Raw genomic sequence first — 20,415 nt, forward strand, 5'->3', positions numbered from 1 at the left:
TTTGCGGGACAAGATGACGTTTTCAGCGGTACCATGGTTATTTATATCCGTCTTTTTGATCGCGTGTTATTCCACTTTTTGTTCGGCGGTATGGTAATAAAGCATTGTTTTTTGCCTCGTTTTTTTTTTTTTCTTACGGTGTTTACTGAAGGGGTTAACTAGTGGGGCAGTTTTATAGGTGGGGTCGTTACGGACGCGGCGATACTAAATATGTGTACTTTTATTTATTTTTTTTTTTTATTTAGATAAAGAAATGTATTTATGGGAATAATATATTTTTTTTTTTTTCATTATTTTGGAATATTTTTTTTTATTTTTTTTTACACATTTGGAAATTTTTTTTTTTACTTTTTTACTTTGCCCCAGGGGGGGACAATACAGATCGGTGATCTGTCAGTTTGCACAGCACTCTGACAGATCACCGATCTGCGAGAAGTGCAGGCTGCTTCACAGTGCCTGCTCTGAGCAGGCTTCTGTGAAGCCACCTCCCTCCCTGCAGGACCCGGATCCGCGGCCATCTTGGATCCGGGACTGGAGCCTGCAGGGAGGGAGGTAAGACCCTCGCAGCAACGCGATCACATCGCCTTGCTGCGGGGGGCTCAGGGAAGCCCGCAGGGAGCCCCCTCCCTGCGCGATGCTTCCCTGCACCGCCGGCACATCGCGATCATGTTTGATCGCGGTGTGCCGGGGGTTAATGTGCCGGGAGCGGTCCGTGACCGCTCCTGGCACATAGTGCCGGATGTCAGCTGCGATATGCAGCCGACACCCGGCCGCGATCGGCCGCGCTCCCCCCGTGAGCGCGGCCGATCGGCTATGACGTACTATCCCGTCGGCGGTCATGGGGGCCCACCCCACCTCGACGGGATAGTACGTCGGATGTCAGGAAGGGGTTAATTAACATGTTGCTTTTTTTTCCGCGATGCGATTTTTTCGCGGAAAAAAAGGCTACATTTGCACAAAAAATGCGGAATACACTGAAAATAATAGGAGGCATATGTTAGCGTTTTTTTCGCGTTTTTATAGCGAAAAAACGCGAAAAAAACGCGAAAAATACTGAACGTGTGCACATGGCCTAATTCTTGTTCTCAGCAGCACATTGCCGGTGTAAACTGTAGATGTGCTGCTGATAACATGATACTGTATGAGGACAGAGTGATCTAATTGTGATTGTTCTGTCCCAATCATTCTTTCTCAGTTGATGTAAAGAGGCCGAGAAACAAGCGAACGACTTCAGCATTGTCGATCACGCTCATTTAGCGGCCTGAGATCAGTGCATGCAAATACAGCAGAAATGCTTCGCAGGGAGACCAGGCAAGGATGATGACAGTTGTAGTTAGCACCCGGGGCCTGGGAATAACTCTAACTCTACTGCTTTTCCCAGCCGCCAAAGCATTTAATTCTGGTATGTGCAATGATTTTTAGGGTTGATGTCAGCTGCGTAATGTCAGCTGCTATCAATCCCTGGTGTAAGTAATGGAGAGGTGTCTATCAGACACCTCCACTACTAGCCCAGACCTGGCGAGACCCAGCGACTCTGAAGAGCGGTGACGATATTAACAATACCGCTCTTCAGTCGCTGAGCTCAGCGCAAGACCCGGAATATCGGAAGAGCGGTGACGTTACTGATGTCACCGCTTTTCAGAGTCACCGGGTCTCGTGCTGCGCAGTGGAACCAAAAGTGGCTGTAGGCAAAGTGTATGGAGCATCAGAATGCGGTTCCATAGCCTTTGGTCGTCTCATCCCTTCATTATCTACGAGATCCAGTTATGTAGGTAAAGTAGCTGCTTTTCTTGGTACTGCAGCTAAAAGCAATAAATAGGACTGAGCTGTAATGCTGGATACAGCTGTGATCATATGTTATATAGTCGTGTTACACTCCCCTCAGTGCTTGTAACCTACAAGTGTACAAAGATATTATACAGTCACCATGTGACAAGTGGGCCTGTGTAACTTCAAATGCCAGGGCTGAATTTTAGTCCCAGTCTGGCCCTGCCTCTCGGAACAGTGTCTGGGAGGCTGTGATGGCTGCTGCAGGCAATGTTGATCGTAAACAGATCAAGCAACTGACAGAATCTATGGATGGAGGCTGCTGAGTGTCATCATAAAGAAAGGTGGCTACAGTATATTGGTCACTAATTTTTTTAGGTTTTGTTTTTGCATGTCATAAATGTTTATTTCTACATTTTGTGCAGTTATATTGGTTTATCTGGTGAAAATAAACAAGTGAGATGGGATTATATTAGGGTTTTTATTAAGTTGCCAAATAATTCTGCACAGTAATAGTTACCTGCACAAACACATATCCTCCTAAGATAGCCAAATCTAAAAAACCCACTCCAACTTCCAAAAATATTAAGCTTTGATATTTATGAGTTTTTTGGGTTGATTGAGAACATACAGTAGTTGGTGATTAATAACAAAAATAATCCTCTAACCCCTTTCTGCCATTGGACGTACTATTCCATCCATGTGGGGTGGGCCTTACTTCCCAAGGATGGAATAGTACGTCCAGCGCGATCAGCCGCGCTCACGGGGGGAGCGAGGCCGATAGTGGCCGGGTGTCAGCTGACTAATGCAGCTGACATCCGGCACTATGTGCCAGGAGCGGGCACGGACCGTCCCCGGCACATTAAGCCCGGCACACTGCAATCAAACATGATCGCAGTGTTCCAGCGGTATAGGGAAGCATCGCGCAGGGAGGGGGCTCCCTGCATGCTTCCCTGAGACGATCGGTACAAGGCGATGTGCTCACCTTGTACCAAGTGTCTCCTCCCTGCAAGCCCCGGATCCAAAATGGCCACGGGGCTGCATCCGGGTCCTGCAGGGAGGTGGCTTCACAGCCTGGAAGCCTGGAGCTGTGCACGTCAGATCGCCGATCTGACACAGTGCACAGCAAAGTGTCAGATCGGCGATCTGTCACTTTACTGTGATGCCCGCAAACCCCCCCCCCGGGGCAAAGTAAAAGTGTAAAAAAAAAAAAAAAAAAACTAAATAAATAATAATAACAATATTGTTCTAATAAATACATTCCTTTAGCTAAATAAAAAAAACAAAACAATAAAAGTACACATATTTGGTATCGCCACGTCCGTAACAACCTGACTTATAAAACTGTTCCAGTAGTTAACCCCTTCAGTGAACACCGTAAAAAAAAAAAAAGAGGCAAAAAACAACACTTTATTATCATACCGCCGAACAAAAAGTGGAATAACATGCGATCAAAAAGACGGAAATAAATAACCATGGTACCGCTGAAAACATCATCTTGTCCCGCAAAAAACGAGCTGCGATACAGCATCATCAGCGAAAAAATAAAAAAGTTATAGCCCTCAGAATAAAGCGATGCAAAAATAATTATTTTTGCTATAAAATAGTGTTTATCGTATAAAAGCGCCAAAACATAAAAAAAGATATAAATGAGGTATCGCTGTAATCGTACTGACCCGAAGACTAAAACTGCTTTATCCATTTTACTAAATGCGGAACGGTATAAACGCCCTCCCCCCTTCAAAAAAAAAAAGAAATTCATGAATAGCTGGTCTTTGGTCATTCTGCCTCACAAAAATCGGAATAAAAGGCGATAAAAAAAATGTCATGTACCCGAAAATGTTACCAATAAAAACGTCAACTCGTCCTACAAAAAACAAGACCTCACATGACTCTGTGGACCAAAATATGGAAAAATTATAGCACTCAAAATGTGGTAACGCAAAAAACATTTTTTGCACTAAAAAGCGTCTTTTAGTGTGTGACGGCTGCCAATCAAAAATCCGCTAGAAAACGCACTATAAATTCCTGTAAAGCACCTGAAGGGTTAATAAACTTCTTGAATGTGGTTTTGAGCACCTTGAGGGGTGCAGTTTTTAGAATGGTGTCACACTTGGGTATTTTCTATCATATAGACCCCTCAAAATGACTTCAAATGAGATGTGGTCCCTAAAAAAAATGGTGGTGTAAAAATGAGAAATTGCTGGTCAACTTTTTTGTTTCTAAAATTGTGCTGATGTAAAGTAGACATGTGGGAAATGTTACTTATTAAGTATTTTGTGTGACATATCTCTGTGATTTAATTGTATAAAAATTCAAAGTTGGAAAATTGCGAAATTTTCAAAATTTTCACCAAATTTCCATTTTTTTCACAAATAAATGCAGGTAATATCAAAGAAATTTTACCACTATCATGAAGTACAATATGTCACGAGAAAACAGTGTCAGAATCACCGGGATCCGTTGAAGCGTTCCAGAGTTATAACCTCATAAAGTGACAGTGGTCAGAATTGTAAAAATTGGCCCGGTCCATAACGTGCAAACCACCCTTGGGGGTAAATTACAACTTGCCTAATAATTCTGCACACAGTGTATGGCTGAGATCCCTCATTCATTATTACCTTCATCTGTATCGGAATCCAGGATGCTGAACAGTTGGAGTGATGCCGGGGAGGGGGCAGGGATTGGTGCGAACATCGTGGGCCAAATATAATCACCCTGCAGGACAGATTTGGCACACAGGCCAGAGTTTGACATGTGTGGTTCAAACCAAACTGGACTTCATGTAAATATTAAAAAATGAGTGGACAACTTTTCTCACATGACATTTATATCAGAAATGAATGCCAGAAAAAGAAAAAATGCTTCCAACCTCACAAAAAATAGCATGTATCCCAAAAATGCAACATCTCCAGACAAAACATTACTTAAATAATGCAAAAATAAAACAGTGCGTTTAAACCCCTTAATATGTCTTTCTACTGACCTGAGATATAAGAGACTAGCATCCCCATACAAGTGACAATCCAGCAGCTGTCGGCTGTCCGCTGTAGCTGACCACTTGCTGTATCAGCCACGATCAGTGTTGGCACCGTCCATATCTGTTTAACCCCTTAGATTCTGCTGTCAATAGCGACTACATCATATAAATGGTTAACAGATTGTCGGCGCTTCCACTTTAATCTGATCGACACCCTGAGATCATGATTGTGTGATCCTGATGTTTGCCCTAGCAATTCACGACCAAATAGCGGCCTTAGAGGCTATAGCGGCCTGTTCAGAAGTTAGCGACATTTAGGTGTTAAAAATACACTTTCATTCCTGTCATGCCATTTTGCATTAATTCCTTAAAATCACCTAAGGGGTTAATAAACTACCTGACAGCAGTTTTCAATGTGCGTACGTGTGTGTGTGTGTGTGTGTGTGTGTGTGTGTGGGGGGGGGGGGGGGGGGGGTGATGTTTTCTAAATGGTATCACTTTTGGTTTTTTTCCACTATACAGGACCCCCAAAGTCACTTCAAATCTGGATACGTCCTTCAAAAAAAATAAATTTTGTAAATTTCCATGAAAAAATTAAAAATTTCTGCTACATTTTTAAACCTAAAAGGCTGACAAAATAAAACAACATTTTACAAATGGTGCCAATGTAAAGCAGACATGAGGGAAATGTTATTTATTAATATTTTTCTGTGGTATGACTATTTGGATTAAAGGAATAATCATTCAAAGTTTGAAAATGGCTATTTTTTTACATTTTTCTCAAATTTGTATTATTTTTTCTAAATAAACACAAAACGTATCAACCTAAGGCCTCTTTCACACTAGCGTCGTGCACTGCACGTCGCTATGCGTCGTTTGGTTGAAAAAACGCATCCTGCAAAAGTGCTTGCAGGATGCGTTTTTTCACCATCGATTTGCATTAGCGTCGCATTGCGACGCTTTGCCACACGTCGCAACCGTCGTGCGACGGTTGTGCCGTGTTGTGGCGGACCGTCGGCTGCAAAAAACGTTACATGTAACGTTTTTTGCTGCCGACGGACCGCCATTTCCGACCGCGCATGCGTGGCCGGAACTCCGCCCCCACCTCCCCGCACCTCACAATGGGGCAGCGGATGCGTGGAAAAACAGCATCCGCTGCCCCCGTTGTGCGGCGCATTCACTGCTAGCGTCAGTACGTGTGAAAGTAGCCTAAGTGACTGGGCCAAATTTTTTAATTCTGACTAATGTCACTTTATGGGGTAACAACTCTGGAATGCTTCAACAAATCCCACTGATTTTGAGACTGTTTTTTAGTGGCACATTATAATTTATAATAATTATAAATTTAGGCTACTTTCACACTAGCGTCGTACTCGGCCTGTCGCAGTGCGTCGGGCCGACGTACCGACGCTAGCAGTGAATGCGCCGCACAACGGGGGGAGCGGATGCTGTTTTTCCACGCATCCGCTGCCCCATTGTGAGGTGCGGGGAGGTGGGGGCGGAGTTCCGGCCACGCATGCGCGGTCGGAAATGGCGGTCTGTCGGCAGCAAAAAACGTTACATGTAACGTTTTTTGCAGCCGACGGTCCGCCACAACACAGCGCAACCGTCGCACGACGGTTGCGACGTGTGGCAAAGCGTCGCAATGCAACGCTAATGCAAATCAATGGTGAAAAAACGCATCCTGCAAGCACTTTTGCAGAATGCGTTTTTTCAACCAAACGACGCATAGCGACGTGCAGTGCACGACGCTAGTGTGAAAGAGGCCTAAGGGGTTAATGAAGGAAATTACTTCTTATAGGAAGCGGAGATGTCAGCATCTTTTGGCGACTCAGGTGCCCCATGAGCTTGTAGTAAAAGCCTCCATCGAGAACATTCCATGTGAGTTTTCCTTCTGTCTGTGACTTTTACATTATTACTTTCACAGCTTTGACATCCAGGAAAATATCTGAAGATTATCAAAGCTGAAGCCATAATGGAGAAAGGAGAAAGTGATGTGCGGGATGATGAGTGGTGCAAAGAGGACGTTCCTACAGGTAACTGCCCCAGTCGCCACTAAATAAAACAGAAAAGACTCAATATCTCCTCATTCACCGGACCGGACAATTGAAGTTTTATGTTATGTGTTTTCTCATCTTTTTTGGCCATAGATTTCCCTATTCAGCTAAAATACAGATTATATAGGGCTGACAATGTAATGGTGCAATATGTAATAAGACCGATTGTGTATCTATAATATAGATTTAAGAATAGACTGGGATTATAGATCATCAAAGACGCGTGACAGACCTCACTGGCAAAGTATCTAGTTTAGTGTTTTACATCATATCCATCATGGTTCTGGTTCCAGGATTAATACATAACCTAAGTAATCTATTTGTTATACTGAACTAGCTGGAGATTTAAAAAAAAAAAACTGTTTTATGACAATTGTCTCATAGTCACAGCCATTAGTAGATTATAAGAGAAAGCAGAGAATTGCCTGGGCTTATCCAGCTTTATATTTGCTCCATGGCCATGACTTCCTAATACACCACCTAGTAGCACTGACATCTGAGCATTTCTCTAGGCACAAGTAACACAATATGAGCAAGTCCTGCACTCTGTCACATGGAAGATGGGGTGCCAGTGGTCGATATGTAGTGTTCACTGAAGAATAGATATGACTAGCTGAAGAGCCCGGCGTTGCCTGAGCACAGTAACTAACTGTGGTTAGTTATAACAAATTACAATGATTATATTGTACATAAAAACATTTCACATCATATACTCAACACTACATATTTGCAACACAAATTAACTAAACGATTACCCAAGTACTGATAGTATTTTATTTTCAACTCATTCAAGAGCCTTTTGGATAAACAACATTTTTGGTTTTTCCTTCCGGTGCAAAGATGAACAGATTTTTGGCAGTTCCAACTCTTGAACAGGCCACGTAAAGTTGAACATGAGAAAAGCATGGAGATTGCAAATCAATCCCTACTACTTTCAAGAACTGTCCCTGAGCCTTGTTAATGGACATTGCAAATGCTAGTCCAACTGGAAACTGGAGGTGTTTAAAAACAAAAGTCAAATCAGATGAAATGAGAGGAATTCTAGGAATGAAAAGGTCCTCTCCTTTGGCACATCCTGTTGCTGAGCTGTGTATCTAATACTATCCTGTGTGATACCGTCTGCTGGGCTGTGTATCTAATTCTGTCTTGTGTTATACTGTCCGCTGAGCCGTGTATCTAATCCTCTCCTGTGTGATACTGTCTGCTGAGCTGTGTATCTAATTCTGTCTTGTGTTATACTGTCTGCTGAGCCGTGTATCTAATTCTGTCTTGTGTTATACTGTCTGCTGAGCTGTGTATCTAATCCTATCCTGTGTGATACTGGGCTGTGTATCTAATTATATCCTGTGTGTTGCTGTCTGCTGAGCTGTGTATCTAATTCTATCCTGTGTGATACTGTCTGCTGAGCTGTATATCTAATCCTATCTTGTGTGATACTGTCTGCTGAGCCGTATATCTAATCTTATCCTGTTTGTTACTGTCTGTTGAGCCGTGTATCTAATCCTATGCTGTGTGATACTGTCTGTTGAGCCGTGTATCTAATCCTATGCTGTGTGATACTGGACTCCCCCTGCAGTCTGAGTCAGAGGGTGGTCTGTGTCGGCACAGTAATAAATTATGTTTTATTTCCGGCTTTACAGACGGATGATAACACCATAGAAATGATAAGAATAATAGGCCTCAGTTACCACAACTGTCCACAAGGAAAACTGTTGCTCATAGCAACCAATCACAGATCAGCTTATTATAAACCGCTCTGGTGAAATGAAAGATGCTTAGTGATTGGTTGCCATGTGGAGTGGGCGTGGCTGAGACACACACACACACAAACACACACACACACACATGCTTAGGCTACTTTCACACTAGCGTAACTGCAATACGTCGCAAATGCGTCGTTTTGCCGAAAATACGCATCCAGCAAAAGTTCTTGCTGGATACGTTTTTTCGTCATAGACTAACATTTGCGACGCATTGCCAAACGTTGCGTCCGTTTTGCGATGCTTGAGCGTGTGGTAGCGGACCGTCGGGAGAAAAAAACGTTACATGTAACGTTTTTTGCTCCCGACGGTCCGCTTTTTCCGACCGCGCATGCGCGGCCGGAACTCCGCCCCCACCTCCCCGCACTTCCCCGCACCTCACAATGGGGCAGCGGATGCGTGGGAAAAATGCATCCGCTGCCCCCGTTGTGCAGCGGAGACCACGCTAGCGTCGGGAACGTCGGGCCGACGCACAGCGACGGGTTGTTCCCGACGCTAGTGTGAAAGTAGCCTTAGTGATTGGTTGCCCACACACACACACACACACGCACACACATACATGCATGCACTCATCTATAACATAATGCGGGGAGCATCACTCTGTCCCACCACTTTATAGACTGCACAAGCGCCTGTGCAGTCTGGACCCCACAGAGTGACGCAGCCCAGGAGATTGCGGTAGGCGTAAGCACTGAACCCATACCGCAATCTCCAATGGAGAAGCAGGGACGTTCCAGGAGGGTGAGTATTTTATATTCACCTGTCCCCGTTCCACCGCTGCGCGCCGCTCCGTCTTCCGGGTCCTCTTGCTGTGATGTTCAGGTCAGAGGACGCGATGACGTGGCTAGTGCACGCCCTCTGACTGAACAGTCACAGCCAGAGGACCCAGAAGATGGAGCATCGCGCAGCGGTGGAACGGGGACAGGTGAATATAGCAAGTGTCAAGGGCCTTATCCAGCGGCGGCTCCGGCACCTGACCCCCATAGTGCGCCGGTGTCCCACCTGCTCAGGCACTCGGCGCCCAGCGACGATAGTTGAGTATGTCATTTTTTTTTTTGCATCAGCATACGTGGCATATAATACTATGGAGCATCTTATGGGGCCATCACCATTTATGGAGCAGCGTACGGGGCATACTGTATAATACTATGGAGCATCTTATGGGGGCCATCTCCCTTTATGGAGCAGCGAACGGGGCATATGGATGGGAGCAGCACATGACACCATGAGGGCACAGGATGGGAGCAGCATATGACGGGATGGGGGCACAGGATGGGAGTAGCACATGACAGGATGGGGGCACAGGATGGGAGCAGCATATGAGAGCATGGGGGCGCAGGATGGGAGCAGCATATGACAGGATAGGGGCTCAGGATGGGAGCAGCACATGACAGGATGGGGGCTCAGGATGGGAGCAGCACATGACAGGAAGGGGCGCAGGATGGGAGCAGCACATTACAGAATGGGGCGCAGGATGGGAGCAGCTTATGACAGGATGGGGCGCAGAATGGGAGCAGCGTATGACAGGAGCGGGCGCAGGATAGGAGTAGCACGTCAGGATGGGGGCGCAGTATGGGAGCAGCACTTTACAGAATGGGGCGCGGGATGGGAGAAGCACATGACAGGATGGGGCGCAGGATGGGAGCAGCACATGACAGGATGGGGTCGCAGGAAGGGAGCAGTGTTGTGAATTCCGTTCTCGAACTCCCTCCTGTGGTCATGAATGGTACTTCGGCGAGTTGTGTCCGTGGACTCCCTCTGGTGGCTGTGAGTGGAACTGCTGGTTCTGAGGTTGCCTCCTCAGCTGCCCTCGTTTGCGGCTAGGCTGGCTTCTCTATTTAACTCCACTCAGATCGTTACTCCATGCCAGCTGTCAATGTATCAGTACTGGTTCAGATCTCTCTCGGATCTTTCTGATGACCTGTCTACTCCAGCAGAAGCTAAGTCTCTGCGAGTTCATTTGTTGTTCATTGTGTACTGAATATGTTTCTTAGTGCTTGCTAAGTTCTAGTCCAGCTTGCTAACATGATATTGCCTTGCTAGCTGGAAGCTCTGGGTTGCAGAGTGGCACCTCCGCACCGTGAGTTGGTGCAGGGGTCTTTTTGCACACTCTGCGTGGCTTTTTGTAGTTTTTTGTGCTGACCGCATAGATCCCTTTCCTATCCTCAGTCTATCTAGTAAGTCTGGCCTCCTTTGCTGAAACCTGTTTCATCCCTGTGTTTGTGACTTTCCTCTTAACTCACAGTTAATATATGTGGGGGGCTGCCTTTACCTTTGGGGAATTTCTCTGAGGCAAGGTAAGGCTTATTTTCCTATCTTTAGGGGTAGTTAGCTCTTAGGCTGTGAAGAGGCGTCTAGGGAGAGTTAGGTACGCTCCACAGCTATTTCTAGTGTGTGTGTTAGGATTAGGATTTGCGGTCAGCAGAGTTCCCACTTCCCAGAGCTTGTCCTGTCTTCTAGTTTAACCATCAGGTCATCCCAGGTGCACCTAACCACCAGGTCCATAACAGAGCAGCACATGACAGGATGGGGGCGCAGGATGGGAGCAGCACATGACAGAACGGGGTACAGGATGGGAGCAGCATATGACAGAACGGGGCGCAGGATGGGAGCAGCACATTACAGAACAGGGCGCAGGATGGGAGCAGCACATGACATGATGGCGGCACAGGATTGGAGCAGCACATGACAGGATGGGATCAGCACATACTACAATGGGGGCACAGGATGGGATCAGCACATACCAGAATGAAGGCGCAGGATGGGAGCAGCACATGACAGCATGGGGGTGCAGGATGGGAGCACCACTGTTATGACCTGGTGGTTAAGGAGCCACACTGATATGACCTGGTGGCTAAAAGGCAACATGAGACGAGCTCTGAGGAGGAGGTAATTGTTATGACCTAGTGGTTAGGAGCAACACTGTTATGACCTGATGGTTAAGAGGCAATGTAGGACGAGCTCTGAGGTAGTGGTATCTGTACTGACCGCAGTTCCTAATCCTAACACAAACACTAGCAGTAGCCGTGGAATGTTCCTGTCACTCCCTAGACATCTCGTCACAGCCGGAGATCTAACTACCCCTAAAGATGGAAACAGAAAGCTATCTTGCCTCAGAGAAAACCCCCAAAAGGAAAGACAGCCCCCCACAAATATTGACTGTGAGTAGAGAGGGAAATGACAAACACAGAAATGAAAACAGATTCAGCAAAGGAGGCCACTACTAATGTAGATAGACAGGATAGGAAAGGATACTGTGCGGTCAGTATTAAAAACTGAAAATCCACGCAGAGTTTACAAAAATAATCTCCACACCGACTCACGGTGTGGAGGGCAAATCTGCCACCCCCAGAGCTTCCAGCTAGACAGAATAAATCATATTGACAAGCTGGACAAAAAGACAAAACAAGAGCTGAGCAATTAAGTCCACAGCAATGGACAACAAAAGAACTTAGCAAGAACTTATCTTTTGCTGAAATGGACAGGCCATATGAGAAATCCAAGGAGAGATCTAAATCCAACCCAGAACATTGACAGCTGACATGAACTAAAGCCCAGAGCCAGGTTAAATAGAAAATCCAGGCAAAACGATTAGTGAAGGCAGCTGCTACAGCTAACCTTAAGGAGCAGCAGTTCCACTCGAAACCACCAGAGGGAGCCCAAGAGCAGAACTCACAAAAGTACCATTCACAACCACAGGAGGGAGCCCAAGAACGGAATTCACAAGACACCACATGACAGTATGGGGGCGCAGGATGGGAGCACCACATGACAGGATGGGGGAGCAGGATGGGAGCAGCACATGCCAGAATGGGGGCGTAATATGGGAGCAGCACATACCAGAATGGGGGCACGGGATGGGAGCACCACATGACAGCATGGGGGCGCAGGATGGGAGCACCACATGACAGGATGGGGGCGCAGGATGGGAGCACCACATGACAGGATGGGGGCGCAGGATGGGAGCAGCACATACCAGAATGGGGGTGTAGGATAGGAGCAGCACATGACAGAATGGGGGCGCAGGATGGGAGCACCACATGACAGAATGGGGGCGCAGGATGGGAGCACCACATGACAGGATGAGGGCGCAGGATGGGAGCACCACATGACAGGATGGGAGCGCAGGATGGGAGCACATGACAGGATGAGGGCTCAGGAAGAGAGTAGCACATGACAAGATGGAGGCGCACAAAACAGGATGAGGGCAAAGGATGGAGGCTGCACATGACAGGATGGGGGCGCAAGATGGTAGCAGCACATACCAGGATGGAGACCATATGCCAATATAAATGCTCGACACCCGGGCGTAGAACAGGTTCAATAGCTAGTTTTTATATATATATATATATATATATATATATATATATATATATATATATATTTCCACAGCACACACCAGAGGATGCAATATTGAAACCAATTATGCTTTATTATTCTAAAACAGCTTAGACCACAGACATAGACATGTAATTATAGATGTTAGTACAGACATTACTTGTTCCTGAGTCTGCTGACTGCACTATCTCCGAAATCCACCATAGCCATGACGGTTCGGCCAATCATTCATCTATTATCTATGGGGAGAGAGAACAAAGCTGCTCCCATATCATGAATCAGTGCTTGTTACAGGTCATTATCTGCCTGTGTAAATGAACCCCTAAAGATAACCTGTCAGCTACAAAAATGCGATTTACCTGCAGGTATACTGGTAATCTGTAAGTAAATAGTATTTAAAGCATGTTAGGCTGTTTTACTGGGAGAGCGGCTACCAGGAGAAATTGAAATATGTTCCTTGCAGCTACTCGCTTAACCCCTTACTGACATTGAGTGTAATGGTGCGCCGATGTCAGTATCCCTCCCTTGTTGGCTCCGGTGGTGAGCCCTACATCTTTCCCGGGACATGTCGGCTGTTTTGACAGGCTGATGTGTGCCTGCAATAGCCGCGGATGGAATCGCAATTCACCCGCTTCTATTAACTACCGTAGTTAAATTCCGCTGTCAAAGTCTGACAGCGGCATTTAAATGGCACTTCCTTCAATCGTGCCAGAAATACGCACACCGGTGACTCCTGTCACATGATTGGGGGTCACCGGTTCGTCGGCATGACAACCAGAGGTCTCCTGGAGACCTCTTTGGTTGTCAGTGTCGGATTACTGTGAGCGCCACTCAGTGGTCGGCGCTCATAACAAATCAGTAATTCAGCTACATAGAGACGAGCTGTTCTATGTAGAAGAGCCGATCGGGTTGTGGCCGCTTCTAGCGTCTCATGGAGACTATGGAAGCATGGCAAAAGTAAAAAGATAAATGTTTTTAAAATTATATAAAAAAAGTTCAAATCAGCCACCTTTTGCCCCATTCAAGATAAAACAATAAAAAAAATCAAACCTACACATATTTGGTATTGCCGAATTCAGAATCCCCCAATCTATCAATAAAAAGAATTAACCTCATCGCTAAATGGTGTAGCGAGAAAAAAAATCAAAATGCCAGAATTTCGTTTTTTTTCGTTGCCGCGACATTGTATTAAAATGCAATAACGGGCGTTATTAACGTATTTGCACCAAAATGGTATCGTTAAAAATATCAGCTCGGCACACAAAAAATAAGCCCTCACCCAACCCCAGATCACGAAAAATGGAGACGCTATGGGTATAGGAAAACGGCGCATTTTTCTTTTAACAAAGTTTGGAAAAAAAATTCAGGAAGTGTGGGATTGCACTTTTTTTGCAATTTAACTGCACTTGGAATTTTTTTCCCATTTTCTAGTACACGACATGGTAAAACCAATGGTGTCGTTCAAAAGTACAACTCATCCTGCAAAAAACAAGCCCTCACACGACCATATTAATGGAAAAATAAAAAAAAGGTTATGACTCTGGGAAGAAGGAGAACGCAAAACGCAAAACCGAAAAAAGCTCTGGGGGTTAAGGGGATAAAGTCATTGAGGTTGTACTAGAAGAAAGAGAAACGAAGCCAGCTCACCGCATATCCACTGCCGGTGCACGGAATTCCACGTGGAAGGACGCAGTCATCTTGAATAGAAAACGAAAAAAACTTTATCCAGCACCAATAGAATAAAATCCAGGCTTGTACCTTTATTGTTGCCAATATAAAAACAGTGGTAACACGCTTCTCCATGCACATCAGGGCACAAACAGCGACGCGTTTCGATCTATTGATCTTTATCACAGCTATATACACAGAACAGGATATCCCATATATACCCCCCCTAACCAATAAGAATCAGGAAAAATGATCACATGATTCAACATAAGGTCCTATGCATGTGGTAAATATCCGATACAAAAACCACCAAAATACATGCATAGTGAGTTGAAATTGCACAAATAGCACACAAATGACAGATATAAACAGAATTGTACTGAAAAAATTAATAACAAATTAATAATAAAACATTAACTCATTACGTTTGTTTAGGCCAGTTGGAAACCGAGTGTTTAAATAATAGATCCAGAAGGCTTCTCGGGTATGTAAGATTCGTTTTAAGTCCCCACCTCGTAACGGTCTATTAACCCTTTCTATACCATGAACTTGAAAAAATTTTGTACTGCGTGAATGAACTAAAATAAAGTGTTTAGATGCAGCAGAAATCGTACGGGATGAGTTTCCAGTGTAACCAATGTCATACAAATGCTCTCCGATGCGGATTTTCAATTTCCGAGAGGTACACCCAACGTATGACAAATTGCACGCAATGCAGTCAATTTTATAAATGACAAATTCAGTATTACAATTAATATATTGTTTAATACTGAAGCTCTGTGACTTGTCATGATTGTAGAAAATTTTACTAATATTTGCATGTGCGCAAGTTCTACAAACATTAGCCCCACACCTATAAAATCCACTGCAGTCCAACCAGGTTTTGTTTTTATTCCTATTTTTATTATGATTGGCCCCAAACATACTTGGTGAAATTCTGCTGCCTATAGACGGAGCCTTCCTAGCAACAACGTTGACACCGGCATTTAAAATCCTAGCCAAGTTTTCGTCCTCATATAAAATAGGAAGAAACCTATTGATAATCCCTTTGATTTGTTGGAACTGTGGGCTAAACTGGAAGCACACATAGGGTTTATTATTATCAATGGGGAGCCTAGATTTAATATCCTTCCGAGCGATAAGTTCCTCTCGTTTTTTGTGACTAAGGATGTTATGGGCTCTATTCAATGTCCATTTTGGATACGAGCGTCTTTTCAATTTACTAGAAACCAACTCTAATTCATTCTTTAGAGCAAATTCATTACTGCAGTTCCGTTTGATTCTGATATATTCACCCACTGGAACGGAACGAATAGTATGCTTTGGATGTCCACTGTTAGCATGCAAAATAGTGTTTCCACTTAATGATTTATGAAACGTATTCGTGGAGATTAAACAATCTTTAGTACCACTTAAATTCAAATCCAAAAACTGAATATGATCCAAATTATGTCTAAATGTAAACCGGATATTATAATCATTGGAATTTAAATAATTTATGAATTCAGGTATGGCAGATACATCAGAGCCCCACACGATGAGTAGATCATCGATGTATCTGCCATACCATACTATACATGATGAAAATGGATTGAATGTAGAAAAGATAAACTCATGTTCCCAAAACGCCATGACCAAATTAGCCAGCGAAGGGGAATATTTAGCGCCCATTGCTACGCCTGTTTTTTGTAAAAAAAACTCTCCATTGAAAGAAAAAAAAATTGTGAGTCATAAGAAAAAATATTGCCTGTAAAATAAAATTCTTTAAATCAATAGAATAATTACTAAATTCATCTAAATGGAATTGAAGGGCACGCATCGCTAAATTGTGTGGAATGCATGTATACAGCGATATAACATCGCAACATAACCACGAATAATTGCTACGCCACACCTTATCCGAAAACACTTTCAGTACCTCCTTGGTATCTTTTATATATCCAGGAATTCTATATACCAAAGGTTTTAACAGGGAATCAACCCACTCGCATAAATGCTCATTTGCTGAGCCAATACCCGAGACTATTGGTCTCATGGGTGGTATAGTATCACATTTATGAACTTTAGGGAGACCATGAAGGATCGGACAAATAGGATCTTTGACAATCAAATAGTCCATCTGTTTTTTTGAAAGCACACCCAAACTAAAACCCTCCTCAATAATCTTATCAATTTGAAGTTTAAATTTAATGGAAGGGTTAAATTGGAGTTTTTCGTACGTCTCTACATCTGAAAGCAATTCCATGATTTTGGAACAATAGTCACTAGAATTGAGTACCACCACCAATCCTCCCTTGTCTGACATCTTGATCACCAGGTCATCCATCTTTTCTAATTCTCGCAGGGCTTGCCACTGTTTGCGAGAAAAATTATTATTAGAGTTATAATGGAGAGTTGTAGATACTTTATCATTGTCTAATATTCTAAGTTCTTTTTCGACTATTTCCTGAAATCTGTCCATACATTCTGATCTTGCATGGACAGGATAAAATAAGGATTCTTGGTGACAAGGTCAAGAGATTGATTGATGGTGGGAATGTCCGCATCACTTTCAGTGTTCAAAGACTGTAATGAAACTAAAGCTAACTGTTCAGAAAAATCCATATCAAGAAATTCATTTTCAACAATTTCATTATGTTCAGCATTATTACTATCATCCAAATTTGTTGCACTATCCAAAAAATGTTTCTTTACAGTTAGATTCCGCATAAATTTGTTTACATCCAGAATGGTAGAAAACAAGTCAAATTTCTGATGAGGCACAAAATTAAGACCAAGAGAAAGAACTTCTAATTGATCCTGAGTGAGCTGTCTGTCAGACAAATTCAGAACATTGTCATTATTTGAAGTATTCATTTGAATAGGCGCCTCTTGCGGCGAGTTAGAATTCCATAGTCTTGTACGGTGTTTTCTGCCGCCGCGCCTTTTGCGTTTTTTGAATGACGAAAATATTTTCTTCTTCCAGTGGACGTAGTTTCTCCAGTAGATGCATCCGACATACTACGATTATTATCCGATGATTCAGGATCAGAAGGATTGAAATTCACATGCGGTTTAGCCACCTGTTCTTTCCGATTAGCTGGATTGTTTTTTAGAATAGACCTGGGAGTTCTATTGCCATTACCCCACTGGCCCCACTCGTAAACTTTATTTGTGGCATAATCATTTAAATCACGAGCAAATTTCCTTCTCTTACGTTCCATAATATCTTCTTCCAAAGCGCTAACATTCTCATGTATTTTGTTAACCAAAGAATCAAATTGTGCGACTGTTTTAAATTGTACCAAAGACAGATTGACAGTTTCCATTTCTTGCTGAATCTGTTTTAGTTTGGCATCCTCATATTTAACAATTAATTTCATGAGGTTTATAGAGCAATTGCTCAAAATAAGATTCCATTCATCTGTAAATTCAGTGGAATAGGTTGTAGTCGGTAATTTCTTGATACGCAGTCCTCTGGGGACCATGTCTTTGGTAATATAATTGTTTAAAGTTGTCTGATCCCACCAGATCTTAGTTTCTTGTAATAATAATTTCTCCAAATTATTCAAACCCTCGTGCAAATCAGGTGCAACAATTAACTCATCAATCTCATTAGAGAACACCTTTGCAGCCTTCTGTGATCTGTCTCTAGTTAGATCCATGGCCATGATAGTAAAAACAAACAAAAAAAACTTTGATAAAGGAGGAAAAAAGTTTGTCCTGAGTGCTGCATGTATTTGCAATAGCACAAAGTGTCATATATTAAGAGAGCGGTACTAATGAGGGAGCACGGCCATCTGAAATAGACAGTACTAGAAGAAAGAGAAACGAAGCCAGCTCACCGCATATCCACTGCCGGTGCACGGAATTCCACGTGGAAGGACGCAGTCATCTTGAATAGAAAACGAAAAAAACTTTATCCAGCACCAATAGAATAAAATCCAGGCTTGTACCTTTATTGTTGCCAATATAAAAACAGTGGTAACACGCTTCTCCATGCACATCAGGGCACAAACAGCGACGCGTTTCGATCTATTGATCTTTATCACAGCTATATACACAGAACAGGATATCCCATATATACCCCCCCTAACCAATAAGAATCAGGAAAAATGATCACATGATTCAACATAAGGTCCTATGCATGTGGTAAATATCCGATACAAAAACCACCAAAATACATGCATAGTGAGTTGAAATTGCACAAATAGCACACAAATGACAGATATAAACAGAATTGTACTGAAAAAATTAATAACAAATTAATAATAAAACATTAACTCATTACGTTTGTTTAGGCCAGTTGGAAACCGAGTGTTTAAATAATAGATCCAGAAGGCTTCTCGGGTATGTAAGATTCGTTTTAAGTCCCCACCTCGTAACGGTCTATTAACCCTTTCTATACCATGAACTTGAAAAAATTTTGTACTGCGTGAATGAACTAAAATAAAGTGTTTAGATGCAGCAGAAATTGTACGGGATGAGTTTCCAGTGTAACCAATGTCATACAAATGCTCTCCGATGCGGATTTTCAATTTCCGAGAGGTACACCCAACGTATGACAAATTGCACGCAATGCAGTCAATTTTATAAATGACAAATTCAGTATTACAATTAATATATTGTTTAATACTGAAGCTCTGTGACTTGTCATGATTGTAGAAAATTTTACTAATATTTGCATGTGCGCAAGTTCTACAAACATTAGCCCCACACCTATAAAATCCACTGCAGTCCAACCAGGTTTTGTTTTTATTCCTATTTTTATTATGATTGGCCCCAAACATACTTGGTGAAATTCTGCTGCCTATAGACGGAGCCTTCCTAGCAACAACGTTGACACCGGCATTTAAAATCCTAGCCAAGTTTTCGTCCTCATATAAAATAGGAAGAAACCTATTGATAATCCCTTTGATTTGTTGGAACTGTGGGCTAAACTGGAAGCACACATAGGGTTTATTATTATCAATGGGGAGCCTAGATTTAATATCCTTCCGAGCGATAAGTTCCTCTCGTTTTTTGTGACTAAGGATGTTATGGGCTCTATTCAATGTCCATTTTGGATACGAGCGTCTTTTCAATTTACTAGAAACCAACTCTAATTCATTCTTTAGAGCAAATTCATTACTGCAGTTCCGTTTGATTCTGATATATTCACCCACTGGAACGGAACGAATAGTATGCTTTGGATGTCCACTGTTAGCATGCAAAATAGTGTTTCCACTTAATGATTTATGAAACGTATTCGTGGAGATTAAACAATCTTTAGTACCACTTAAATTCAAATCCAAAAACTGAATATGATCCAAATTATGTCTAAATGTAAACCGGATATTATAATCATTGGAATTTAAATAATTTATGAATTCAGGTATGGCAGATACATCAGAGCCCCACACGATGAGTAGATCATCGATGTATCTGCCATACCATACTATACATGATGAAAATGGATTGAATGTAGAAAAGATAAACTCATGTTCCCAAAACGCCATGACCAAATTAGCCAGCGAAGGGGAATATTTAGCGCCCATTGCTACGCCTGTTTTTTGTAAAAAAAACTCTCCATTGAAAGAAAAAAAATTGTGAGTCATAAGAAAAAATATTGCCTGTAAAATAAAATTCTTTAAATCAATAGAATAATTACTAAATTCATCTAAATGGAATTGAAGGGCACGCATCGCTAAATTGTGTGGAATGCATGTATACAGCGATATAACATCGCAACATAACCACGAATAATTGCTACGCCACACCTTATCCGAAAACACTTTCAGTACCTCCTTGGTATCTTTTATATATCCAGGAATTCTATATACCAAAGGTTTTAACAGGGAATCAACCCACTCGCATAAATGCTCAT

At 42.9% G+C, this 20,415-nt stretch overlaps 1 protein-coding gene across 1 annotated transcript in view; it reads left to right on the forward strand.

Moving 5' to 3' along the window:
• Positions 1-20,415, forward strand: part of LOC143785885 (uncharacterized) — a 61,720-nt gene that overhangs the window by 25,218 nt on the left and 16,087 nt on the right. The window contains exon 2 of the mRNA XM_077275026.1: positions 6,675-6,783. Within this exon, the coding sequence (XP_077131141.1) occupies positions 6,723-6,783 (61 nt within the window). The 5' untranslated portion in view covers positions 6,675-6,722. The remainder of the gene's footprint in view (positions 1-6,674; positions 6,784-20,415) is intronic.

This window comes from Ranitomeya variabilis, chromosome 7 (genome assembly GCF_051348905.1).
Source record: "Ranitomeya variabilis isolate aRanVar5 chromosome 7, aRanVar5.hap1, whole genome shotgun sequence".
NCBI lineage: Eukaryota > Metazoa > Chordata > Amphibia > Anura > Dendrobatidae > Ranitomeya > Ranitomeya variabilis.